Source organism: Caenorhabditis remanei, chromosome I (assembly GCF_010183535.1).
Source record: "Caenorhabditis remanei strain PX506 chromosome I, whole genome shotgun sequence".
Lineage (NCBI taxonomy): Eukaryota > Metazoa > Nematoda > Chromadorea > Rhabditida > Rhabditidae > Caenorhabditis > Caenorhabditis remanei.
In genome coordinates this window covers 10,674,790-10,700,841 of record NC_071328.1, presented here as the reverse complement: position 1 = coordinate 10,700,841, position 26,052 = coordinate 10,674,790, and the positions used below count along the sequence as shown (strand labels likewise).

The 26,052-nt window shown below is 38.6% G+C and overlaps 9 protein-coding genes across 9 annotated transcripts; 7 read left to right on the top strand and 2 right to left on the bottom strand.

Annotated features, from left to right (window-relative positions):
* Positions 1–5,363: 5,363 nt before the first annotated feature.
* GCK72_002307 (uncharacterized protein) lies at positions 5,364–8,029 on the top strand (the record flags this gene model as incomplete). The annotated part of the gene is made up of 7 exons (XM_003104788.2): positions 5,364–5,545; positions 5,655–5,899; positions 5,946–6,123; positions 6,993–7,212; positions 7,433–7,575; positions 7,618–7,773; positions 7,921–8,029. The coding sequence occupies 7 exons, from the start codon at positions 5,364–5,366 to the stop codon at positions 8,027–8,029; spliced, it is 1,233 nt and encodes a 410-aa protein (XP_003104836.2).
* A 244-nt stretch (positions 8,030–8,273) lies between these two features.
* On the bottom strand, positions 8,274–9,277 carry GCK72_002306 (uncharacterized protein; the record flags this gene model as incomplete). Its single annotated transcript, XM_053723360.1, has 3 exons — positions 8,274–8,515; positions 8,564–9,074; positions 9,122–9,277. The coding sequence occupies 3 exons, from the start codon at positions 9,275–9,277 to the stop codon at positions 8,274–8,276; spliced, it is 909 nt and encodes a 302-aa protein (XP_053592005.1).
* Positions 9,278–9,612: 335 nt separating this feature from the next.
* Positions 9,613–9,896, top strand: GCK72_002305 (uncharacterized protein; the record flags this gene model as incomplete). Its single annotated transcript, XM_053723359.1, has 2 exons — positions 9,613–9,631; positions 9,679–9,896. 2 exons carry the CDS (start codon positions 9,613–9,615, stop codon positions 9,894–9,896), a joined length of 237 nt encoding a protein of 78 aa, XP_053592004.1.
* Positions 9,897–9,966: 70 nt separating this feature from the next.
* GCK72_002304 (uncharacterized protein) lies at positions 9,967–11,506 on the top strand (the record flags this gene model as incomplete). Its single annotated transcript, XM_003104736.2, has 5 exons — positions 9,967–10,409; positions 10,457–10,684; positions 10,733–10,958; positions 11,004–11,167; positions 11,215–11,506. The coding sequence occupies 5 exons, from the start codon at positions 9,967–9,969 to the stop codon at positions 11,504–11,506; spliced, it is 1,353 nt and encodes a 450-aa protein (XP_003104784.2).
* A 462-nt stretch (positions 11,507–11,968) lies between these two features.
* Positions 11,969–15,393, top strand: GCK72_002303 (uncharacterized protein; the record flags this gene model as incomplete). Its single annotated transcript, XM_003104771.2, has 6 exons — positions 11,969–12,040; positions 12,087–12,179; positions 12,227–12,679; positions 12,780–14,221; positions 14,268–14,694; positions 14,776–15,393. The coding sequence occupies 6 exons, from the start codon at positions 11,969–11,971 to the stop codon at positions 15,391–15,393; spliced, it is 3,105 nt and encodes a 1,034-aa protein (XP_003104819.2).
* Positions 15,394–15,985: 592 nt separating this feature from the next.
* GCK72_002302 (uncharacterized protein) lies at positions 15,986–18,460 on the top strand (the record flags this gene model as incomplete). Its single annotated transcript, XM_003104821.2, has 4 exons — positions 15,986–16,073; positions 16,126–17,183; positions 17,237–18,312; positions 18,364–18,460. The coding sequence occupies 4 exons, from the start codon at positions 15,986–15,988 to the stop codon at positions 18,458–18,460; spliced, it is 2,319 nt and encodes a 772-aa protein (XP_003104869.2).
* Positions 18,461–19,257: 797 nt separating this feature from the next.
* On the bottom strand, positions 19,258–20,960 carry GCK72_002301 (uncharacterized protein; the record flags this gene model as incomplete). The annotated part of the gene is made up of 2 exons (XM_053723358.1): positions 19,258–19,338; positions 20,754–20,960. The coding sequence occupies 2 exons, from the start codon at positions 20,958–20,960 to the stop codon at positions 19,258–19,260; spliced, it is 288 nt and encodes a 95-aa protein (XP_053592003.1).
* A 2,347-nt stretch (positions 20,961–23,307) lies between these two features.
* On the top strand, positions 23,308–24,532 carry GCK72_002300 (uncharacterized protein; the record flags this gene model as incomplete). The annotated part of the gene is made up of 6 exons (XM_053723357.1): positions 23,308–23,425; positions 23,470–23,674; positions 23,823–23,938; positions 24,115–24,244; positions 24,290–24,398; positions 24,443–24,532. The coding sequence occupies 6 exons, from the start codon at positions 23,308–23,310 to the stop codon at positions 24,530–24,532; spliced, it is 768 nt and encodes a 255-aa protein (XP_053592002.1).
* A 459-nt stretch (positions 24,533–24,991) lies between these two features.
* GCK72_002299 (uncharacterized protein) lies at positions 24,992–26,008 on the top strand (the record flags this gene model as incomplete). The annotated part of the gene is made up of 3 exons (XM_053723356.1): positions 24,992–25,309; positions 25,361–25,531; positions 25,580–26,008. The coding sequence occupies 3 exons, from the start codon at positions 24,992–24,994 to the stop codon at positions 26,006–26,008; spliced, it is 918 nt and encodes a 305-aa protein (XP_053592001.1).
* Positions 26,009–26,052: the final 44 nt, after the last annotated feature.

The window sequence follows — 26,052 nt, the reverse complement described above, 5'->3', positions numbered from 1 at the left end:
TCTTCTTCGTCTCCGTTTTTTCTGCCCCACAATCATCTGACTCACGAATCCTTTTCTGTTGAGAAGCGCAACTTTTCTCTGTCTTTTTTTGTTTAACTCGAGTCTTTTACGAACAAAAACTACTAGGATTAGAAATTCTAATTTGTTGAATTTCCTTCTTCATTTTGAATGAGTTCGTCACATGAATTGAAAGTGTACCACACAAAAACCGTTTTTTCTTGTTTTTGGATTATTTTCGACGACTTTTCAACCCAGAAAATACCCTCGGGGCACTACGATAAGACTAAAGAGTAAGCATCTTCCGGAATTGCACTTTCGCAGATTCTCCCATAAACTGAAAACATGATTTTCTATTATTCTGTTGCCTTTTTAGATCCTGAATCCTTCTAGATCGTCGTTGCAACTTCACACATTCCAAACTTTGAGTTCTAACAAATTCCAACTGTTTATCATTTGTCACGTTCTTCTTTCTTGCCACGAGGCGTCAAAAAAGCTCTGGAAAGAAGACAGAAGACCCTAGAGATTTGCAAAAGATGCTCCTTCCGCGTACTAACTAAACTAATTACCACCCTATTTTCTGTCAGTGTTTCCCTCTATTGACGAGAGAAGTTCCTCGAATTCTGATTTACCGAAGAGAAAAAAGTGAGCCCCCGAGGCACTTAAGAAATCAAATGACGTGCTCTTTTAGTGTTCGGGACGTGTTGATTTTGCAATGACGGTACGTTATTCATTAGGTTCTGTTTTCTTGAAGAGCTGAGAAAGGAGCTTAGAACCCTTTCCTGGAAAAGCAAAAATATGATCCGAGTGAAGATTCTTCAAAAAAAAATCACGATAGTTGATGCAGATAAAGTGGGACATCGACTTGAAAAACACGACTTTGTGATGACCGCGAGATCATTTTCGAATCTCCGTTGTCTCATCCATTTGCAAGCTTACAGGGATATGTGTCATTCATCTTGTGAGAAATTCGAAAAAATTCATAAGCTCACAAAAGTTGTGAATAATAAACTTGCGGTACCAGAATTCAAATAGAGAGACTGAAAGACTCTAAATCCAAGTTTACAGTGTTTCGGTTCTCAACTATACCCGTTAGTTCTCTGACGAAATGATGTCTGGTCTCCCAAATTCTTGAAAAGTGGGGAAGAATCCTAACCCATATAATCTGTACCCCTATATAATTTGCCATTTTCTTCTTCTTTCTTTTTATGAGCTCACATATATTTTACAATTAGATTTATGTCTTTGTGTATGTGTTTCTCGTCATATTCTCCTCCTTCTTGCACCGCCCATTCGTTCTTTTTGTTTACCATCTCTCGATTCTCCACTACCCAAAAATTCAGATTTTCAACTGAATTCTCAGAAGCAATTGATTCATTCTTTCAAGTTCTTTTCGTACCCTTCAACTAGACAAAAACACCTCATTTGAAAGTATTTCCGCTTTTTTCTTTTCTCAATGAAAAGAAAAAGTTCTCGTTTTTTCGGAGCATTTATATATGGTTGAGTTCTCTGCTTTTCTCATTAAATTAAAAGGAAAACGTTTTCTGAGGTCAAATGAGAGAACTCAAGTGGAGTCATTGCTTGAAAGTTAGAGTTCTCTTGTTTTTGAATCGACAGCCATTCTGAACAAGAACAAATTTCTCAGTTGAATAATGTGAGTACTCAGCTATTTTTTTAAGTCAAAGAGAATTAATTCACATCTCTTTTTACGGGCTTCCGGAATTCAATGATACAAAAAGTCCGCACTTTCTTCTAAGAGGCAGCGAGTAATGTACAGCGAGTTTCTGAAAAATTTCCGCGTTGACAACTCCTAGACTGTGGTTACCACGTCTGCTGACCTTATACCCCTGGTATCAATCAGTTCTCTCCATTGTCTTCTTCTTTTTTATTCTTATTATTGTTGTTTGATTCCTTCTTGGTGTTAGTGGTGTAAAAAGATGAAATCGGAGATTTGTTTGCTCAAAAATAGGACAGAATTGGAAGTCAATTCCAAAAGAAGAATCTGAAAATAAAAAAAGACATAAAACTTTGACAGAAACTGAAAAAGAGTGAAAAAGACTTAAGAAGAACTCAATTGGCAGTTTTGCGTCTATTTCACTGAAAAAAAAAACAAAATACACATTCTCAGACAGCGTGTTTTCTAGTTTTGTCTTGAAAAAGATCGGAGATGATTTAATAAATTAAAAAAATAAATTTTGAAATCTGAACTGGATGCTTAGAATTTTGAAGGCGTTTCTTCAGAACACCGAATCTGCTGAGATACCGTAACTGTACATTGAAAAGTAGCTGCTCTTACACTTAGTTTCTTTGTCCTTACAAATAAAAGGATTTTAGAATGACGAAGAATCTCAAATTAAATTCAATAACTCGATAGAAAACCCACGTCTAGACTCCTCAAGTTTTTGGGTAAACCTTGAAAAAATACTTGTGATTCAGACATAGTGTCTGAAGAAGTGTTACAGATTGTGTTGTTTTGTTTAGGGAATTCAAGTCAGCTATAATTTTTCCTAGACCTTCCCTGAATTGCTTCGTTCATTTCCTGATTCATTTCCGAAGTTTCTTGATCTCCTAAACTCTTTCCAAATGTCAATTCCCTCTTCTTCCCGTCTGTCTTTTTGTGCACTTCGTTTCCCCCTAATTATGAGAAAATCTTCTTAGTTTTTTTTTCTCTTTTTATCTCCATCTGCTCACTAAACATTTTTCGTCATTCATCGTTGTAATTATTAGGTTTCTTGGCAGAGTGAAAAGATAGAAAATCCAGTTTCTTTCGTTTTGTTTTGCTAGGAACCACTGAAAATGAGTGAGGGTTTTATTGACAGCTGTAGGCGGAAAAATAGAATTCGGATGGGTTATCATTGGAGAAAGTTTAGGTTTTCAATGGAACCGGTTAAAAGTTTTCGTTTTTTCACCTAGTTCTTCTATTTTATATCTGAAATAGTTTCCCAAAAATCTAGAAAATGCTTTCGAGTTCTCAGAATTTTTATGGCTAATTGGGGGAGTCTGAATTGCCCAATCGGCTTCTTCCTTAATAGCTTAACTCTGTTTTATTAGCTGTATTTATCCTTTTCGAAATGAGAGTATTTTGATTTCGTCGTGTTTTACACCCTCTATTTACGAGATTACTGTAACTAACGAGTTTGCGGAATTATCAATAAAAAAGAGAACAACAATACAAAGATGAACATTAGATCTTCATACTTTCGTAATTTTTCTCATAGTATCAAATTACATATTTCGCGTAGTCATCGAGTTTTGACATGTCTTTTTGTCTGGATGTATGTGTGCGGTTTCTTTTTTGTAAAGATGTGTGAAACAACTATTTGAACTCATTCTTCCATCGTGACTAGGACCATTGAACTTCTGATATTTTGGGGGAACCAGAGAAGAGATGAGATGAACATGAATCTCATGAGAGTTCACACTTCCTAACATCTTTCTCGTGTTTTCATGATGTTATTTTGAAATATCTTCTTGTTTTTTAACAGGTGTCCAGTTGATTACAGCCGGTTCGGCACTTCGAAAATCAGTAGTCATCAACGTTTTGAGATTCGTCATGATTTGATGTGACTTACCTCGTTGCCTGGGAGTTTTTATGGTTTTTCGGAGAATGATTTATGAAAACCAACGAATATTTTCTATTTCTGTTTCAAATGCGACACGAATTTCAACTCGTGTTGAAGTTAGCCACTTTTCTTTTACAAAGTATAGAATACTGTATTTACTTGCTGTATCCGAATCTCTCTATATCACAGTGGCGAACAAGAAGGTGCAGTCATTAGATGCTGGGCTTTTAAAACCAACTATTGTAGATAACAGGAGTCAAATCTAGAGCTCTATTTCGGATGATGACGATTTTTCATTTGGGTTGTTAACTAAAACAATGAATCTTTAGGTTTATTCAGCATTACTTCCCTAAATTCCATGTCTCTTTGTAACACTAGTGCAAAATGGCATTCCTTCGAATTGGAATTTTTTAAACTCAAGTTTTCCTTGCTTGTTCTTTTTCTGTTTTCTGTTTAACGACTTTTTTTGAGAACAAAACATTAAAATTCAGAAGAAAAACTGTCAGTTCCATACTTTCTATAAAGCTAACCCAGATTATAAATCGGACCTTTAATCAAACTCTGCGAGATGGCCTTAATATTTTGAAACAATCCTATGTCCTGGATTCGTTGTAAAGCATCTGGTAACTCAAAAATAATAGTTAGGTTTCTTATGAAAGAGTAGACTAGGTTTAGAGTTGATATTTTATGTCAATAAATGAAAATCCTAAGGACATAGTCTCTAACAATCATTTGACTTCTTGTTGTTCCCGTTCTAAATTTCCTTCCTTCAAAACTCCATGTACTTTATCTAACAACCGTCAGACTCTATCCCTGAATCCAAATGCTCGTTCCTCTCTCTTCTCTATTCCAACATCCAAGTGATCAGTTGACCCATTGAGAATTGCAACATTCCACAAAACAAGTGGTCTCATCCCTTCTTCCAATTCTCAACTTTTTCTTGAGTCTTGTTTCAGAATGTGAGCCAGTTGTCCTCACTTTCCTCTTCTCCATCAAATCCGTCCATCTTTTCTCTAAGTGTCTTTTCGGCTTCTCACTCACTCTCTCAAAGTGTCCGCATTTATTTCGGGGTCCCTCTCTTATCCCTTTTCCCGCCCCGACATACTTTCTCTTTTATCTCTTTTTTTTGTGCTGAGCAGCTCCCCCTGGGGATGAGTTGACAATAAAAAAACGGATAGAAAGAATAGGTTAGGTACTTTTGGGACGACAGCGACACCGGTAAATTCGATTTGTCTGCGGGTGGTGGCATGACATTGAAGAGGGTTACTGTAGATTTTGGAATGGATGTTCTCAGATTTAGCAGGTTCAAGATTGGCGATTTCTATATTCCTTCATTTTTGCGAGTTCTAATCATAAAATGGAGTATTTTTGTAAGCATGTTTCTAGCATTATCCATACCACGATTTCTTATTTTTCTCGACGCATTTCAATAAATTGTTATGTCCATTTCAAGAAACGGAAGAATAAAAAAGTACTAAAATGCTAAAGCGACAAACTTTTCGAATAAAAAATGTTCGTCCGTTTGAGTTCAATGATCTAAATCTTCGATCAACTTGTCCTTACCAACTTCTATTTTTCTTGTCCTCTCCCTGGAGAACCCCCTTCCTCCTCGGTGTTTACACGTCGTCTTTCTTTCGTCTTTCAAAAATTTTCCACTTCACTTCATATTTCAATCGGTCAAGCCTCATGTCGGCGGTTGCCACTTTTTTAGTTTTCCAGGGTGGTTTTCCGTATATTGTTCAACTATTTTTATTTCTTTTCACTCTCACTTCACTCGTTCACTTGAATCATGGTTCATTTCAGATGGAAACAAACTCAACACTTTTAGAAGAAGATGACTCGACGTTTTTCTCAATTGCAGCTATTCTTGACTCAATTGAGGGTTCAGAGTCATTTGCATGGATCAGGACTAATTTGAGACATCTTTTACCCGTGTTCTGCTTTATTGGAATTCTTGGAAATTCGATGGCTCTGATACTGATAAGGTAATTATTAAAGTTCCATCAGAAAATGTCTTACGATTTTAAATATCCCATATTATGTAAAACAAACCGAGCCGTCCATTTTTTTGTGTCGTATTTTACAAAATTTCAGAACCAACTTCTGGCTGAAACGTCTCACTTCTAACATCTACTTGTGTACATTATCAGTATCTTCTTGTTGTTTTCTTCTTACTGTAATCGTCTCCTGGGCTGACACTTATCTCGGATTGCCTTTGTTCTCCGAATCAGAATTCGGATGCAAATTCGTCTCGTTTCTTGCCCATTTCAGTGATTTCATCTGTGTCTGGATGATTTCTCTTATTTCATGCGATCGAATGATTGTACTGTATCGACCGAGTACGTTTGTCTCTCACGAATTCCATTTATTTACTATATTTTCCAGGTATCCGAAAATGGGTGTGCACAAAAAAGTTTGCTCGAAACATGACGATTGGATTCGTTTTGTGTTCAATGATACTCTACAGTTGGTTGTTTGTACTTGCGGGATTACAGATGTTCAAAACAGCTGATGGAGTTGAAAAACCATTCTGTGGGCTCAGTGAAGATGTCAATCTGTTTGGGTAAGTTTATTTACAGTCAAATTTATCTTTTGTAAGGAAACATTAAACTCATTAGTTTGTGGTTTTGAATCTAGGAAAATTTTTAAAACACGAGTTAACATGAGAATGTAATGCACCATAAGCTGCAGGCCGGACCGAGCCAAAATCAGAATTTCTCCGGATCTTTTGCACTGGAAAAAACATTATTTGTTTCTATTATTTTTTTTATTTTTTGCTGAATTTTTTCAGCAAAGTTGAAGTTCTTCTGACTGATACTAATTGACTTTACTTTATGAAGAAGTTCATAGAGAATTTGTTGATTTTTCGAAAGTTGGAGCAAGTCGATCAATTGACTCGGCAGAGTTTGAAGGCTTTCTGTGCGCAATGGAAAGTATTCTATATAAACTTTGTAGTCATCAAACAGTATTCACGAAGCGTGAACAAAAATTCAAGATTTTTTAGATATTTTTTACGTACATGAATTTTTGACCCCTCGATTGAGCTGAAATGTGATGAACCGACCGGAGGCTGAAATTTTTTTCGAAGTTCTTGTTTTTTTTTGAAATTTTTTGAAATTGATTCAAATTCAAATCCGGACCAGTCCGAAATTTTGAAAGTATGTAGTATTCCCGTTGTTCATCTCCTAGGGAGACGTACTATTTTTCGTTTTTATACTTTTTAGATTCGGGATACTGTACTTACAGTACTCCGAAGACTGGAAGCACATTTAGAAGGAAGGAGATCCAATTTTCTTTTGATCTGTTTCTCACTTCCCGTAATTATGTGGAACACGAAGTAGCAATCGTAGTAACATCAACTTCACGTTTCTACACATTTTTTCTGTATGAAAGTCAACGTAATCTCGCAAAAACTGTCAAAATATTTTGCAGGTACCAAGTGGATCAACACTATTTTATGTTCACATTAATGGATACTGCCCTCTGCACCCTTCTCCCTGCGATTCTCATCATCATAGTCAACACTTTCTCCACATACCGCTATCGTCAATGCATGAAAATCTACTCATCCGGAGTTCTGCGTGTCCGTTTTGTTCGTGCTCCGACAACGCAACAGCAACAACAGCAACTCAACAACGATACCATTCAATTTGTAAGTCTGAACAGATTTGTCTATTTTCAGAAAAAAAGAGAAAGACGAAAACATATCTGTAAAAAAGATGAGTTGAATGGTGTGGTCGTTGACTCTTTTGCTGATTTGTTTGTTTTTTTCTTTTTACAAATTCGTCTTCCTTTTTCGAAGAGAACGGAGGGAGCGGAACCAATTCTGGGAATTTAAAAATCGGTTACTCTCGAACTTTTCTTTATTTCAGGAGGAGACAACAGTCAAGAAGTATCTTCTGAGCACTGATAACACAAATTCAAGTGTTCCAACCAGTTCAACTCAATCTCGAAACTGTGGAAAACTTCGGAGTTCCGATCTTCAATTGAGCAGAACTCTCATTATTGTCACAAGGTAATTTCAATTTTCAGATACAATATAAATAACTAATTCCAGTACATTCGTTCTATTAAATGTTCCGAGTTATGCAATGCGTATTCTCCAATCGATAGTCGGTTCGACCGGATCACTTTTCAATTTTGTCTATTACATCACCTATCTCATCTACTATTTGCACCATGCTGTTCTATTCTACATGTACATTTTCTGGAGGTAAAACAGGTTTTGTACCTTAGGCTGACACGCCACTTTTTAACTGCTAATTTGTACTTCTGGAAAAGAAATTAAACTGTGGGCATTGCTACGGACAGACAGATGGGTTTTATTTATAAGAATGATAATTTTTTTTGGAAGTTGCAGCCCTCAAATGAAGAAACAACTCAAACCAACTGCCATGCGTCTTTTGGAATGTTATTGCCTGAAAACGGTTCCAGACTTCGGACATCGTTCTACTTCTACTCAAGGTTAGACTCATCAGAAGAGATGAAAACTTGTATTTAATATTGCAGATTTTATCTGAAAGTTATTGTATTCCTACAGGATAACACAATATTCGACGGGTTTTCCATGCTTCCAACTTGATAAATGCTGGTCTTAATGTTGATGTGCCTCATCGATGTGTTTGTATTTTATGATTCATAAACTGATTTAAAATTTGTGTTACAAAAGTGATAAACTGAACAGAGTTTATTAGAAAAGAAGATCAATAGTCCCTATTTACGGACATTTTTCAATCTGCGACTAAGAGTTTGAAGGCTGTAAAGTCCATCAATAATCTTCTTCTGCTCTTCAATGACTGCTTGTTGCAAACGAATTTCCGTCTGAAGACGATTTGGACGGGCAATGATGGTAGTTGTGGAACCAGAAGATGACGATGAACCGGAAGAATGAGATGTTGTAGGAGAAGAGACTGTCGACGTGTTAGCAGAAGCATAATGAGTCAATTCAGACAGTTCTGTAAAACAGAATAATAAGATATTATACTTTCCGATAGGATATTTACCGTCATCAGCCATCTCAGCAGTTTGTGTATGAGTTCCCTTATAGAATTTCAACGAATCAACTGGGGACTTCACAAAAACTGGAAGTTGTGGAATTGTTGGTTGATCCGGTGAATTCCAGATAAGAGATTTATCTTTCTTTGGCAATTCCTCTCTCTTCATTTCTTCAATGTATTCTTCAAACTTTCCAAACATTGAAGCCACGGATGTAGTGGATGAAACAGCAAATAATCCTTCGAGTTTCTCGAAAATCGATGAAATTTGCTCTTCTCTTTCAGATTTTGGTTTGCGTGATGTGACATGAACCTTCCAGAATGACATCATCATCTCAGTTGCCTCATTCAATTTTTTGGATTCGATTGAAGTTGGAACTGGAGAAATTGTCATTTGAATAGGATCAATTGGATGAGAGAAATTGAATGGAAGAGATGGACAACTGGCTGATTTCTTCATGATTTCGTCGATTTGAACCGATTGATCCACTGGACACGAACGAACTTGGAGGTCCTGAGTCTGAAATTATAAATTTGGAAGATGAATTCTCTCAGTAGAGCACCAACCGATTGGAGAGCATTCTGATAGTCACTCAATGGATGATCCATCGGGCAACGATCAGTATCCAATTCCTTCACTTGCTCCTTTTCTTCTTCAGCTTGACGTTCAACCATCTGGAGGAAATGTCCGAATGCAGTGTAGATTGTGATCTTCTTGACCATGATGTTAGTGAGTTGCTAGTAGGGTTGTTAGTTGGGCGATTGGATTCGCAATGAGGCTCTTTCACTGTTATTCGCTTTCTTTTATGCCATTTTCTTATCTCAATTTCTTATCTGAGGTCGGTCATTCAGAGGTCCTATTTTTCTTCATTTTCACGTGAAAAGCTTTCAGAATTAAAAAAAAAGAAACCCTCGGAAATACTTTCCTTCTTTTGTTCTAATTACGTGAACTGTTCCAGTGACATACTTCTAGAAATCAACATAAATGCCTCGTGTTATCGTCGTGGCGTCAGTTTTTACCAACCAAAACTTCGGAAAATCGAAACATTTCCAGCTGAATGCCTCCAAAAGTTAAAAGTGAGTTCTCCGAAAGATTTTCGGAATTCTTTGAGTTCTTTTTTCAGAATCTCCTGCAACTGGACGGAAAAAGAACAGCAAAGCAAGCAGACGTCCGAGTCAGACGAACTTGATAAGTGTCGAAAATGGAGGAGTGCCACGTGGTCGTGGTCGGAATACTGAGAGAAGTGTGATGCAGACATTGGAACAGGAGGAAACGACCAGTAATGATGCGGGGGGAAATCAGAAAAGGAGTGTAGCTCAGCCACCACAGCCAATGGCATAGTCAAGAATGCAATATCCAATGAAAGAGTCAATTTCAGCCAATTCCTCCTCAACCTACAAAAGCGAAAGAAATGGCAACAAGAACAATGATGCTACCACCTCCAATGCCTGTTCAACAGCCACCACCACCGGCTCCAATCCCTGCTCAAAGTCCTCAACCACCGGCTCAAGGATCTCAAATGCCGATGATGGCTCCCCCAGTAACTGTAATGCCAGCAGCTCCTCGTCCCATTCAACCAAATCAACCACCAGTGGTAAATTCTCAAATTCCACAGATGCAACCACCTCAACCTGCCGCTCCGATGCCTCCAACTCCTCGTCCACCACCTGGTGTAGTCAATCAATCACTGGCTTCACCGTCTCCAACTCCAGTACCAAAAGCTACGATACCACTGCAAAATGGAGTTGTTCAACAACAACCAACACCACCGGCTGTACCGGAACCAATTAGAAGACCATCTCGAGAAAGAGTTGATCAATCAGTGGATTGTGGAGTGGAAACTTCAGAGAAAAAGTAATCGAATTCTCTTTTTAACTAAACAAAATTATTTATTATTTCAGGAAAAGAGCAGAAGTCATCAACAGCTGGATTCTTGCAGTTCTTCAAGGTGGAGTCGAAGGATTGAAGAAGGAATATCACGCCAGTATGAATGATGGTCCGATGGAAAAAGCTGTCGATTTCTTGGATAATCCAACAAAAAATCGTTATCATAATATTCCATGTTGTGACGCGACGAGAGTCAAAATTGCTGACGATCCACATTTTTACATCCACGCTAACCTGGTTTCGTGAGTTTCTTCTGGAATTCTGACCTATTCCCTAAAATTTATTTTCAGTTCTGGTCCAAATCCACGTCGCTTCATTTGCACTCAAGCCCCACTCAACGGAACAATTGAAGATTTCTGGAAGATGGTGATCGTTTCTGGGTTGGAATATATCGTGATGTTGTGTGAATTGGTGGAGAAGGGGAAACCAAAAAGTGCTGAATATTTTCCTGTGAAAATTGGAGAAGTCATGAAAATTGGAAAGTTGTGGACAATCACAAAAGAGAATAATGTTGATGTATGTTACTGGTGAATTGACAGAAATTTGAATTCCCATTTTCAGATCGATAAAAATCTAGCGATGTCCACGATGAGGATTACAAAACAAGGAGATACAGCCGTCGCTAGAACAGTCAAACATATACATTGGCACAATTGGCCGGATCACGGAGTTCCAGACAACTTTCTATCACCATTCCGTTTGTTGTCAATTTTCAAAAACTGCCAGTTAGTTTTTCAATTAATTTGATTCAGTCAAATAAGTTTTGTTTCAGGAAGCCAGTGGTTGTTCACTGTTCTGCCGGAGTTGGTCGAACCGGTACACTTGCTCTCATTCTCATTATTCTCGAGGCTCTTTGTCTTCCTGATTTTCTTGGTGTGCCACGTCTTCTCACTAAACTTCGAGATGAACGTTTCAAGTCTGTTCAAACGGAGATGCAGTATCTATATGTGCATCGGTGTATTCTCGAGTATTTGGTCTGGAAGAAATACACCTACTCGAAAGAAGATTATGCTAAATTTGTGAAAGATTACGAACAAGCATTGGCTGGATGTGTCGAGAAATAAAAATCTATTGTATTGATAGTTTCTTTTGCTTTTCACCCAATTCTTTTTTACCCAGCCTTACACCTTAAATAACAGACCTACGTAATCCTCATGCATGATGATCATGGATGAAACTAGCACGAATGCGCGGGAAAACTAGGTGCGGGATGTTGCGAAAAGTGCGTGCGGCGCTTGCGTTTCGTGAACTCCACCCACTTTCATTCAATTCGTTTTCGCGCGCAGTCATCAATTTTCAGCTTAATAGTTTCAGATTTTACTCAATTTCGGCTAAACGTTATTTTTTCTTACATAAAAATTGATTTTGTTTTAAAAAAAAGTTCGAAAAAAAAATTCAAAAATTTTCTGAAAATTCAATTAAAATCCAGTTGGATCGTTTCACTCTGCTGTCTATCGATTTTTGCTCGTATTCTCCGTTCTTGTCTCGTGTCCACTTTCCCTTAATCAATAGAATTCAGGTGGAAAATGGGAGATAAACGAGTGATCCTTAACAAGGATCATTTCTTCCAGAGAGCAGAGCGTCTCTATGAGCATTGGGTTAGTTCACATTCATCCCGGCTTGTTGAAGTTTAAAATTTTACAGGAAAGCGGAGAAGAAGGTCTCGATTCGGTGAAGTCTCTGGCCGTGGTATATGGCGACAGTGATAATCCATACACAAAGTCTAGCGCCCTTCACGTGAGAATAGTTTCTAAACTTCATAATTTACAATATTGATTTTTCAGTCATGGCTCTTCGGACATGAAATAAACGACACAGCCCTTTTGCTTCTCAAAGATCATATTTACATACTTGGTAGTAATCGCAAAGTTGACTTTTTCGGATCGGTTATCGGTGATCAGTTTCATGGAAGAGTACCACCAGTCAGTACAATGCTTCGTGATAAAACCGATAAGGATGCTGCAAATTTCGTGAAGCTTATCGACCATATCAAACAAGCTGGAGGAGAACTTGGTGCATTTGTTAAGGAGAAATTCAACTCGGACTTTGTAAATGCGTGGAACGATGCACTCAAGGCAGAAGACATCAACAAAGTTGATGTTACTCTTGCATTCACTCATATGTTCTCAGTTAAAGACGATAAAGAAGTCGAATTGATGCGCAAGTCAGCTCAAGTCACTTCCGCTTCGTGGACTGCGGCTAGAGGAAGATATGTCGAGATCATCGATCAAGAAAAGGTATGAAAAATGGTTTTAATATTTTTCGTAAACATGCATAGGTGGGTATAAAAATTTTTGAAGAACTGATTGCTGTTTAACTTCAAGTAATTAATTTCAGCGAGTCCGCCACTCTGTCCTATCCAGTGAATTCGCCGGATACATGAAAGATTCAAAAGTTCAACAATCAATGGCCAAATATGGCGCAGAAACATGCTATGAGCCGATCGTTATGTCTGGTGGCAACTACTCTTTCAAGTGGAACCACGAAAGCTCAGAAGCTCATCTTCACAGCCAGTTTGGCACAATCATCACTTCTTTCGGTGCTCGACTCTCCGATTACTGCACAAACTTGACTCGTACTATGTTGATCTTCCCATCAACTGAGCTGGAAGCAGCATATGAAGCAATTCTTGCTGCCGAATTGGCAGTTATCGCTGCATTGAAGCCAGGAGTCAAACTAAGTGACGTTTACAAAATCGGAGTTGATACTCTTACTGAAAAAAATCCGAAATTAACTGAGACTCTTAATAAGAAAGAATTGGGATTCGCAACTGGAATCGAATTCCGCGAGAGTCGGTTGTCGATCAGTGCAAAATGTGAGGAAACTGTAAAAGCCGGAATGGTTTTCATAGTATACATCGGAGCTGACAACATTCCAAACAAAAACAAAGGAGAAAAGGGAAAGCCAGCCGCTATCGCCATTTCGGATACCATTCTGGTTAAGGCTGAGGGAGAGAACGAAATCCTTACCGAGAAGGCTAAATCACGTCTGAAGTCGAACGTTATCAAGTTCAAGGAGGAGCAAGAGAACAGAGAGGCTGAAAAAGAATCTGATCAGAAGAAAATGCTCGGTAGAGGACAGCGAAGTGTGGTTCTCAATGATCAAACAAGAAATAAGACTACCAATGAGGAGCTTCGCAAAGAACGCCAAAAAGAACTTGGAAAGCAGTTGAATATTGATGCGAAAGCTAGACTTTCAAAACAAGATGGTGGAACTGACGAGAAGAAAGTAAAGAAATCCAATGTTTCGTACAAGAACGAAGAAAGATTCCCACAAGACGCTGACATTCAGAAAATGTTAATTTTTGTTGACCGAAAGTACGATTCGGTTATTGTGCCAATTTTCGGAATTCCCGTTCCTTTCCATATCTCTATGATAAAGAACTGCTCCCAATCGGTTGAAGGCGATTTCACGTATCTCCGTATCAATTTCGCTACTCCAGGATCGCAAGTTGGCAAAGACAATGGACAGTTTCCACACCCACTTGCTCATTTCATGAAAGAACTTACTTTCCGTGCTAGCAACATCAAAGAACATCATAGTGATGCCTCACCTCCAAGCAGTAATTTGAGTACTGCTTTTCGTCTCATAAAGGAAATGCAAAAGCGATTCCGTACAGAGGAAGCTGAAGAGCGCGAGAAGGATGGAGCAGTGAAACAGGATAAACTCATTTTGAGTCAAAATAAGTTGAATCCCAAGCTCAAAGATTTGCTTATTCGTCCAAATATCATCCAAAAGCGAATCACAGGATCCCTCGAAGCTCATACTAATGGTTTCAGGTACGAAAAAAGTTTGATCTTACTTGAATCATAGTGTATTTTTCAGATACACTTCTCTTCGTGGTGACCGTATTGATGTACTCTACAATAACATCAAACACGCATTCTTCCAACCATGTGATAACGAGATGATCATTCTCCTCCATTTTCATCTCAAAAATCCTGTGATGTGGGGAAAGAAAAAGTACAAGGACGTACAATTCTATACCGAAGTTGGAGAAATCACCACCGATCTCGGAAAGTATCATCATATGCAAGATCGTGATGATATGCAGAGTGAACAACAGGAGCGTGAAATGCGTCGTCGTCTAAATACTGCTTTTAACAGTTTCTGTGAAAAAGTTTCTCGCTTGACGAACGATCAGTTCGAATTTGATTCTCCATTCTCAGGACTAGGATTCTTCGGAGTACCGTATCGTTCAGCAACAACTCTAAAGCCAACTGCATCGTGCCTTGTGAATCTGACTGAATGGGTAAGTTGTTGCTATATTGGACTGAATTTTTGGCATTGTTTTTTTTTTCGAAGATTTGATAGCGAACAAATTTATTTTCAGCCGCCTTTCATTGTTACACTGTCTGAAGTTGAACTTGTTCACTTCGAACGTGTCTCCTTACAACTTAAAAACTTCGATATGGTGTTCATCTTCAAAGACTACAAAATGAAGACTCAGATGGTTGCCCAGATTCCAATGAGTAGCATTGACAAGATCAAAGAGTGGCTTCATACTTGTGATATTTGGTACAGTGAAGGAATTCAATCTCTCAATTGGGCCAAAGTCATGAAGACTATCACTGACGATCCAGATGACTTCTTCGAGAACGGTGGATGGAGTTTCCTTGATTTGGAGTCGGACAATGAAGATGCTAATGAAGACTCTGACGAATCAGATGCATATGATCCGGAAGAGGAAGATGTATCTGGTGGTGGTTCGTCCAGTGAAAGTGATGAAGATGAAAGTGAAGGAGAAGAAACTGAGTCAGATGATGACGAAGAAGGGTCTCTGGACTCGGATGAATCGGAAGGAAAAGACTGGTCAGATCTTGAGGAAGAGGCTGCCAAGGCAGACAAAAGACGTGAAGTCGAAGATCTTCATGGTGGCCACGATCGTGACCGTGATCGCAAGAGACCACATTCAAGCAAAGCCGGGCCTTCACACAAGCGCAGGAAGTAGATAAGAACTCTTCATTGCATTTTTGTTTGTAAATGTTATTCCCTTCGTTTCCTTTTTTATTGAATCCAACCGATTTAAACAATCACCCACGTATCTCATTAAAATTCGATGGATATACTCTTTTAATTTTATCCTCTCATCCTCAATTTTTTTTAACTAATACCCGCCCGTTCACATCCATATTTGATATTCATTCATTTTGATGTCAATTTATAAAGCTTTGTTGAATGAAGTTCTATGAACTACTTATCTGTGTATTAACTCAATTGGTTGTCTTATACCCTGTTAGAGTTCTTCTTTTTGGGTCTTTATGATTATCAGTCAGTTAGAAAACCTTTTGTAGGCGGAGGGCGGATCGTTGAAACGCTCCTAGCACCATGTGCTTTGCACTTAGCCCTCCGGATGCGAAGAACAGTTGAAAAAGGTAATAAATGTGACAATTGTACAATAATTTTTAACACCATACATGCATATTATGTTACAGATGCCAAAAGGCTCTCAGGCAACTTCTGCTAAACGACTGAAATTGAAAGATGGTTCTGTTACGGAATATTCAAATTCCACTAGAACAAGTTGCAAAAGTCGAGGAAAAATGACAAGAAGCAACGACAGAGTTGGGAGTTTGCCTATAAAAGAAGCTAATGACATAGCCCGAAAGTTAACTCAGTACCACCACATCGGTATGGTCTCTTTGTTCTAAAATAAAACACTCAAAAGTAGTTTTATTTCCAGATCTTACACTCCCCTATCGTTGTGAAGAGGATGCAGCAAGCGCGACCAAGTGGATCGCTACTTTTGACGAAGATGATATAGTCATTCAGAGAAAATTGTGTTTGATATGCAGACGAAATCCAATGGATGCCTTTTTCAAAACACATGTTGCTCAGAACCATCCGGAATATTCTCCTGAAACATCTGAAATTATGAGACGACTGAGTGACGTCAGATATTCACGATTCTGTCAAAAAGGTCATATTTCTTGCGACATAATCCAGGAGTCGTTCCCCTCGATTTCACTGGTCGAATTAATCAATTTTCTTGCTAGTCTTGGTTTCACATTATGTCGGAAACAGTCTTCACAACTGAAACCTATTGATTTTGACAAGAAATTTGAAGAACCCGATATTCGTGGAGTTAGAAAATCAATTGCCCTGGAGGTTATCAAAAGAATCAAGAGCCCAACTATTCAGTTTCTAGAAGAACTCCAGTTCAGTGCTGAAGTTGTTTCGAATTCTCGAATGATGGATCCATCGACTCAAACTACTGTTCATTGCCATGTTTGTGATAAAATATGCAATCTGAAAAATTTCAAGAGGCATATGGAAGTTCATAAAAATAATTGGGTGGAGAGGTTTTCGGATATTTCTCTAAGTGAAGCAACAGAGATCTTCAAAAGAATAACAGATGTACGCACCGCTCTTTACTATGCAGCTCAGCCTGTTCGAAATACAATGATTGTGAAATTGAGTGAAGACGTGGCAGTTCAAAATAAACTCACCTATTTTCTTCTCGATTCTGGATTCGTCGTAGAAGATTCAAGTGTTGAAACAACTCGTCATCCTACTGAAAGCATAAAAGAGAAGATTGTAGCTCTAGATCCCAATTCTAGAGATATGCCATCTCTGCTGAAGTATGGAATGGAAGAGAACAATCTCAAAGAACAAGAAGAAGCAGAACGTGACACACCAGATCTTCCCAGTCTTGAAGTATTCGAATCCGAGGAATCGGAAAGCGGAAGTTCCTTAAAAAGCGAATACGGGAGTAGTAGAAGAAGATCAAGTAGTGTGACTGTAAGTTTCCTATATTTGAGTAATCCTTTTACCTCCAATTATTGATGTTTCAGAGCGGAAATAGTTCTACCTCTACGAGTTCTTCACGATCCGGAATCAATATAAGTCCAAGCAGCAGTCCATCGGAAGAACCATTTCCTTATTGTATTCTGAACGCTATCCCGGAGCATCTCGAAGTCGAACATGCACTCTACGATCTTCTGGAAGCGATGACTGATGATCCGACGTTTCAGCTGACCCAAGCCCAATATGGGTTTCTACTCGGGTACACCATGTACTGTCTCGTTGTGTCAAATGGATCCAAGCATAATGTAATATCAAGATTAACACTGGGCGATTTCCGTGCGGCAAAAGTTGATGAACAATCAGGATTACACTATTTCTCATTCTCTACAAAAACTACTTGCACACAATTAGACATACGTGAACATATATGTGCAGACGAGCGAATATGGAGAGCATTGGAAATATTTGAAGTAGCGAGAGAACGGAGAGCGGCAGAAATGCAATGGAATGTTATGAATGATGACACGGCACCATTCTTTTTTTCCTATGTTTCACCTAATTTTATTTTGAAGGATACAAATTATTGGATGAGTCAGTTTCTTCGTATGTGTGAAATCGACTGGCCGTGTAGATCAAACGCTATCTGCTCGGCAGCTTGGTCTCTTGTTGCAAAAGATGCTAAAAAAACAGAGCACCCACAGTATGCAATCACTTACTTCAAACTGTTGCGTGAAAAAGAACGAAGTCAGACTCAGTTTCTTGACAACGGTATATCAGGACATCCGACATATAGAAAAGTTTCTACAATCGTGTTCTCAAAAGTTGATAGGACTAAAATGACACCAAACGAGAGATCACGAAAGAAACAGAAGAGGTATATGACTCCAGAACGAGTTGGGAAACCCAACAAGCCGAGAGGTGGTGATCACAAATCGAAAGAGTTTTTGATCAGAACTGGCAGAGTGATTTCTTCAGATTCCGAAGAAACACAGATCAAGAACCAGATCAAGAAACAAGACAGTGATGACGAACCGGGAACATCTGAACCATTAAAACGAGAAGAAAACGAATATTCGGAGCATGTTAATTTCGATGACACAAAATCTCATTGGCCTGATTTGAGGTACAACTATTTAGCCATATTCCTTCTATGAACTAATACTGATTTTTCCAGCCCGTCATCTCATCTCGCAGGAAACGCTTCGTCCACTGTATATCCACAATATCGAGAAGTCAAAGTGGAAGGAAACCTCACAATGACGTGTTTATAGATCCCTTATATTCATGCTTTTTGGCATTCAAATGTTATTCTACCCGTTGATAATAACTTCCGTTCATGGTTGCTACGGGTTACCGTCTCGGTTTGGACTTCGAGTTCTTTTGAAAAAATTATCTAAAATTGTTTTATGTGAATGAATAAATGTATCAATCTCACTATTTTTCTTATAATGTATTGCTAATTATCAGTTTTGTTGCCGGTTCAAACATGGTCAACCTATTTCCACTGAATATACTAAACTAAAAATCTTCTTCCTTTCAATGAAGTGTAAAACCGAAAGACAACTTCAGCAGACTGAAGAGTTTTGAGGCATCCAACGATTATATATGTTATCGGTTTTTTGATTTATTATTTCTGCTTTGAGAGGAGATTGGAATCCTTCGATGCGTCCAAGTTACATTCATTCTGTCATTTCTACGCTATAATCACCATCTCATGCATTTCTTCTCCTTCTCTCCTCTTCTGATGTCTCTCACTCTAGCCCACTCTATGCAGAATTCTGTCAATATTCCTGCGTCTTGCTTCATTGAACACTCTTTCAACACCCTTCTCTGCCTGGTTGTATCATGTTAAAAAGCTTCGAATTCGCTAATTTTCAGTTCTTCAAAGTTTGAAATTTTGTTCTGTAACCTATCGATTCGTATAATTGTCCAAGCCTTCCATGTTCAACTTTTAATCCAGTTCATTCCACCCTTCTCTATCAAATTCTTTTTATGTCTCGTGTTTTATGCAGTACTTTTTTTCTTTACGTCTCTATTCCATTTTCAATTTCACAAGTTTAAGTTTCAGTTAATCAAATGGAAGTTGAACATCAGCGTCCACCGGACGACGGTGGGAATGAAGACGAATCAAATCAACCATCCACATCATCTGAAAATCAAAATGATGAAACACCCAACAACGATTCAAAACCAGCTTCATCCCAAACAGAGCAACCAGTAGATGACAATGACGACCATTGTGAGTTTTCCACGAAAATACATTTTGAAACTAACTAATTTACAGTAATGTGCCGAGTGTGTCGTGGAAACGAAGGTAATCTGTATTATCCGTGTTTATGTACAGGAAGTATCAAATATGTTCATCAGGAATGTCTCGTGGAATGGCTCAAATATAGGTTAGTTTTTAGTATTGGAAATTTCGCACAATATTCGTTTACATTTGAATTCTAACAATATATCAATCAATTTTCAGTAAAAAGGAAGTATGCGAACTATGTAATCACAAATATTCGTTTCAACCAATCTATCGACCTGACATGCCCAAAGCTCTGCCAATTCTCGAAATAATGCGAGGAGTAATTACTTCTGGGGCTATTATGGTCAAAACGTGGCTAGTGTATACATTTGTGATGGCGACATGGCTCGGAATTGTTCCTTTAACCGCTGCACGTATTTATAACTGCATCTTCTATTTATCATTTCACGACATTGTGAATGCACCATTCCAACTATTTAAAACTGAAAACTTTCTCCCTGATATCCTAAAAGGAAGTCTTCTTCTCGTGGTTTTTGTCTGCACATTCATCTCACTCGTCTGGCTTCGTGAACAAATTATAATTGGAGGCCCTCAACACTTTTTGAATATTGAAGCGGAAAATGAGGCTGGAGACGATGTAGCTAATGAAGCTAATGCTTCGTCAGATGATTCTGATGAGGACGAGGAGGAAGATGACGATGATGATGAAGAGGAAGATGATGACGACGACGAAGATGATGATGAAGAAGATGATGAAGAGAGTGAATCGGATGAAGAATCAGAAGGCGTCCCAGAATTTTTTGAAGAAGTTAGTGATGGACCACCGGAAGGAGTGGTTTACATTAACGGTGACGATTTCTTGAACCATCGACAAGCTGTGGCAAGAGGCTTTCCAGGAGCTTTAGCTTTTGAAGAGCGAAGGAGAGATATTTATGAGGCAAGACATGGATTCAGGCCAAGAATGGTAAGAAATCTTAGCATACTTTAACATTATTTCATTTTCACAAGTTTCAGCCTGATGTTGGTCCTTACGATGACATGAGAGATGATGAAAATGAAATTGTAGAAGACGGGCTGTTGATGCATGTCCGTGGAAATCCACACGCAAATCTAGATCAGAATGTGGCTCATCCAAATGATAGGATTCCTCCTCCAATGGAACCTGAACCGATTGTTCCACGTGCTGCTGCACGAGCTAATAGACGAATTCGTCGTCAAAGAGACAACGCACAAGCTGAAGAACAAGCAGCAGCAGCTGATCAAGATGACAATTGGAGAGAATGGGATCGATTCGGAGATGAACTCACTTGGCAAAGATTGTTAGGTCTTGATGGTTCATTGATCTTTTTAGAACACGTCTTTTGGGTGATATCATTGAATACTCTTTTCACTGTTACATTCGGTAAGTTTTTCTCTACAATCGAAATATGAATATTGTGGATTTTCAGCATATATTCCATATCGATTTGGTAATTGGTTGCTCGGTGTGATAGGTCTTCACGGAAAAATAGCATACTTCCCGTCGATCGTGGCGATGATCCTCGGATACATCCAGATTGCTGGTATAACTTTTACTCTCCATCAATTGATGCTCTCGTTGAAAATGAAGCTGATGTATCGGTTCCTTGGTGTCATGTTCCTAATCATCAAGGTGTTCTTGCTCGTGTTTCTGGAAATTGGGTTCTTCCCTGTGATGTGTGGATGCTGGATGGATGTCTGTACTCTTCCACTTTTCAATATAACCCTCTCACAACGAGTGGCTACATTCTCCAGTGCTCCATTCATGTCGATATTCTTGCATTGGATGGTTGGAATGGTATATGTATTCTATTCTGCTTCTTTCGTCATTTTGCTTCGAGAAATTCTTCGTCCAGGAGTTCTTTGGTTCATGAGAAATCTTAATGACCCAGATTTCAACCCAATTCAAGAAATGATTGATCTACCATTCACTCGACATTTTCGACGACTAGTTGTTTCTACAACTTTATTCTTCTCTACTATTCTACTCATTTTCTACATTCCTCTGAACATAATCTCATCAATTCTGCCCAGTCTTCTACCGTATAATGTTTCAATGAGTGCTGAAACTCCTCTATCGGAAATTTCGTTGGAATTGCTCATTCTGCAAGTTGTGATGCCCGCTATTTTGGAACATGCTAATGGAAGAGGCTTCATTAAATATGGAGTCAGAATCTGGTGTAAAATAGTTGGGACCGCATTGGACTTGGATCAATATCTTCTTTCGGATAACAACAACAATCTGAATCAGAATAATAATAATAACAACAACAATGCTGGGAACCTAGGAGGCGCAGCAGAAGGTAATGCAGGAGCAGCGGCTGCTGGTGCTGCAGGTGGAGGACTCGCTGCTGAACATCAAGCGTTGCTTCTTCTCCGTGAGCCACGAGCATACGAACCGTACAACCGTCCATCGTTATTTGGTGCTCGTGTAACGATTCTCCTGATTCTGATGTCTGCAACAACAACGCTCTGTAGTGTTGTAGTATTCATTGTCCCAGCGTCAATCGGTCGATTAATTATACTGGTGATATCAGGTCAAATGAATGTTCATGAGATGTACACAGTCTCACTCGGACTTTACGTCTGCTGGATGCTTGGAAAACTCGGAGCAATTGTTATAAAGTTCATTCGTGGAGGACCACATTTGTTTAAGAGAGCAGTTGTTCATTATTCATACTTGGTTAGTTTCAAAAAATGGTCGATGAATATTCAATCAAAATATTATTTCAGGGGATGCGTCTATTCCTTGTTGCTATTCCAATCATCTTCCTCTTGCCACTTCTGCTGGGTACTTATTTCCAACTGGTGTTTTTCGCTCCGATGCGACTGGGCTATCAGCAGGTAGTTGATAGTTCTCAATATTTCTTTAACTTGTTTTCAATTTTTAGAGCGCTCTTATGTTCCCATACCAAGATTGGGCAATGGGAGTCGTTCAAATGAAGATTTTTGGAGTTGTTGCTGTTATGGGACCTGATTGGTGGCTGAAGACCGAATTAGATCTGCTAGTGCAACGCGGTATCGAGAACTTTGCAGCTCTTCACGTATTCGTGAGGATAGTGGTGCCATGTATTCTATATTTATCATCATTTATTGCGTTCCCTGTGGTGGTGATCAAGTTATATGCTTTCATTGCTGGTTAGTTTCGTTTTTTTTCTTTGATTGAAGATTTTGTGAAATTTATATAAATATATTTTTTAGGAGCTGACCTTGAATGGACAATGCTTCTGCTTCGATTCTCTTATCCAGCCTTCTTGTTTATCACATCAGCCGTTGTATTCATCCGTTGGCAAATTGCCAAATTTTCCGAATTGGCAGAAAAAATCAAAAATGACCGGTACCTGGTGGGCACACAACTAGTCAACTACGAAAGAAACGGAGTTCGACCTGCCGCTTCGTGATATTTTAGAGTCACAATTCATTTTTTTCACATCTGTTGGTTGTTTCTTTTCTTTTCCTTTCCTTTCCTTTTCCCAATTTTCGTGTAATTTCGGTGTTTTTCTGCTCTTCACATGATCCTGCGGTGCTTGAATTGTTCTTTCCTGAATCAGGAAGGCCCGAATCACCGCAATTTTCAATACTTGTCTCTGTCCCTCTCGCTAGTGATTCTTTCCTTTTCTTTGATTTTTATTTTTTTTCACTATCTATGTTCTTTTTTCTCGCATCCCAATAAATTTTTTATTCTAGCCGTGTTGCGTATTGTTCAAAAAAAAAACAAAAATCAGAAAAACGTGATTGTCCTACTAGCTTCAGTAAGACCTCTCTGCATTTCAGGACAAGTTCATTCAGTGAGAGAATTCGAAAGTTCTTTCGAATAACGATTATTTTTTCTTTCCGGGGAAAATGGGCGCCGGAATTTCTGTCTTCGTCGGCATCACTACAACATTTTGGTTGATCGTCGGATGCGGTGGAAAGAAGAAAAAGGGCGGAGCAGCAAAGGTGAGAAATATTTCGAAATACTGTAATTAATCATTGTGCAGCCCATCCAATCAACACCACCTCCAGCTCCTCCTCCGCCACCTCCAAACGTCGAAAGTAAGATGAAGGCGCTGGAAGAGAAAGAGAAAAAGAGTGAAAAGAAGGAGGAAGCGAAAAAAGAAGAAGAGAAAAAAGAGAAATCGAAGAAGAGCGAGAAAAAAGAAGAGAAAAGGAAGATAAGAGAACGAAGAGGAGGAAAAGAAGGAAATTATAAGAAGGAGAATCGAAGAGAGTGAGATAAAGAAGAGGAGAAGAAGGAGGATAAAGAAAAGCCGCTGATCACCCTCGGCTGAAAAGAGCGGCTTGGACGAAGGCCTAGCAGACGGCGCCCCGGAGGGATTCACAGCCGAAAAGACTAAAAGCTGAAGATAGAAGGAGAGGAAAGAAGAAGAAGAAGAGACGAAAAGAGCGGAAGAAGAAGATGATGAAAGAAAGAAGAAAGAAGGAGGATCCGAAGCTGGAGAGCTGAAGCCTCACAGTATTACGCATATAAGATGTAATAGGTCTTAGTGTCTTAGTAATATGCCTGAAACTTGACTTTTCTGGTGTGACGTAAACTCATAGAAAATCTAGAGAATATTTTTCTCAAGACTGAAATTTGGTGAATTTTAGTTCTGACGTTTTGATTTGGTTAAGAGCTCTCGAGTACCCATTTTTCATATACTTTTTCAGTTACTGTCGATCCAATTGGTGATCTGGAATTCCAGGCTGACAAGCAAGAACAGAAGAAAATTACAATCTCCAATTCGCATGATAAGAAAATTATGTTCAAGCTCAAAACGTCTGACAATAATGTTTATCTGTGAGACATTATCTTTTGTTCTTAATTATTCTATTTTCTACACAGTGTCAACCCAGTATTCGGAACAATCGAACCGGGAAAGACGGCCGAAGTCCTGATTACTCGAAACAAAGCACCAGCTAAGGAAGCGAAACTTGTTATTGTAAATAGTTTGGTAAGCGTTAACATCATAGTATCTTCAAATTCTCTTTTTTTTAGTTCTCTGGAGACGATAAAGACCTGGCGAAATCATTCAAAACGGCAAAGCCAACTGGTGGACAAGTCACTGTGAAGTTGTGTGCCAAATAACTCAAAAATAATGAGCTTTTAATGAAAAGTACTTGAATAAATATCTTAATTTTTATTTCATTTGGTTTTCAAATAATTTATGGGAGTTTATTAAGTTTTTATCAGTTATTCCGGTATACGGAGCGTCGTTAGGGATGTACCGCTTGTTCGGGTTACTGTGAGATTACTGTAGGAACAACACTCGAGCGGTCAAATCTACCGAACCCATAGAATTTTTCGAAATCAAGATTGATGGTTCTCCAATGGTATAGAGACCAAAAGTTTTTGTTTAATTAGTTTTTGAATTAACTTTCAGTTTGATTAATGGTTAAATAAATAAGCGTGAAACATCCTCTTTCTCCAGTTTCAAAATATCCCAGAAAGTAGCCAAATCAATTTCTGAAAAAGAAAAATAATTTATTTTACATTTCGAAAAAAGTAAAGACAAACACGAACTGATCGTGTGATCATATCGAAAGAATGGCTACGGTTTGTGAGCTTGTCCAGTTGCCAGTTGGAAGTGAATGTGGAAAGTGGACAATTCTGAAGAAGCTCGGAGAAGGCGCATTCGGTGCCGTGTATTTGGTCAATCAAAAAGGGAAAACCGACGTAGAATATGCATTGAAAGTGGAAGCAGAATCTGATCCATTGGGTCTTCTTAAAATGGAAGTTGCTGTTCTTTTGGAAGTTCGAAAACAGAAAATTGCGGGTCGCCACTTTTTGGAACTCGCTGATCGCGGAAACTTGCCGGGAAAATTCTACTATATGGTGATGACATTGGTTGGAAAAAGTTTGCAGGTTGGCAGAGAATATTAGAAATATAATTATATCAGTTTCATCTTCTTTCAGGATCTTCGCAAAACGGCTCCATTCAACAAATTCTCCATGGGAACCGCCATTTCAGTAGCCAGACAATCATTGGAAGCAGTCGAGGATTTGCATAACATTGGATTTCTGCATCGAGACATTAAACCAGGAAATTATACGATTGGACGAAAAGAAATGCATGAACTCAGAAAGGTTTCTTAATATCATTCCATAGCTAGATAACATAATCTCATCTTTTAGGTGTACATGTTGGATTTCGGAATGGCTCGTAAATTCGCTCGAGAAGACGGAACTCTCCGTAATCCACGTGCACGTGCTGGATTTCGTGGGACCGTAAAATATGCTCCATTGGCGTGTCATATCCAACGCGAACAATGCCGAAAAGATGACATCGAAAGTTGGTTGTACATGGTGGTTGAAATGACTTCTGGACGTCTTCCGTGGCGTAATTTAACTGAGTCTGATGACGTTGGAGTATTCAAAAAAGAGTGTAAAACTACTCGTCAACGATGTCTTTTCGGTGGTTGTCCTCGTGAATATATGGAAGTTTTTCCTATTTTGGATAAGGGAAAATTCTTCGACGCACCGGAATACAAGACAATTTATGAACTACTTGAAAAGGCACTGGCCAACACAAAAGCAAACGAATTTCCGTATGATTGGGAGTAGTCAATAAATATGTTTAATTTCTTTTTATTGTTTTGATAATTCAA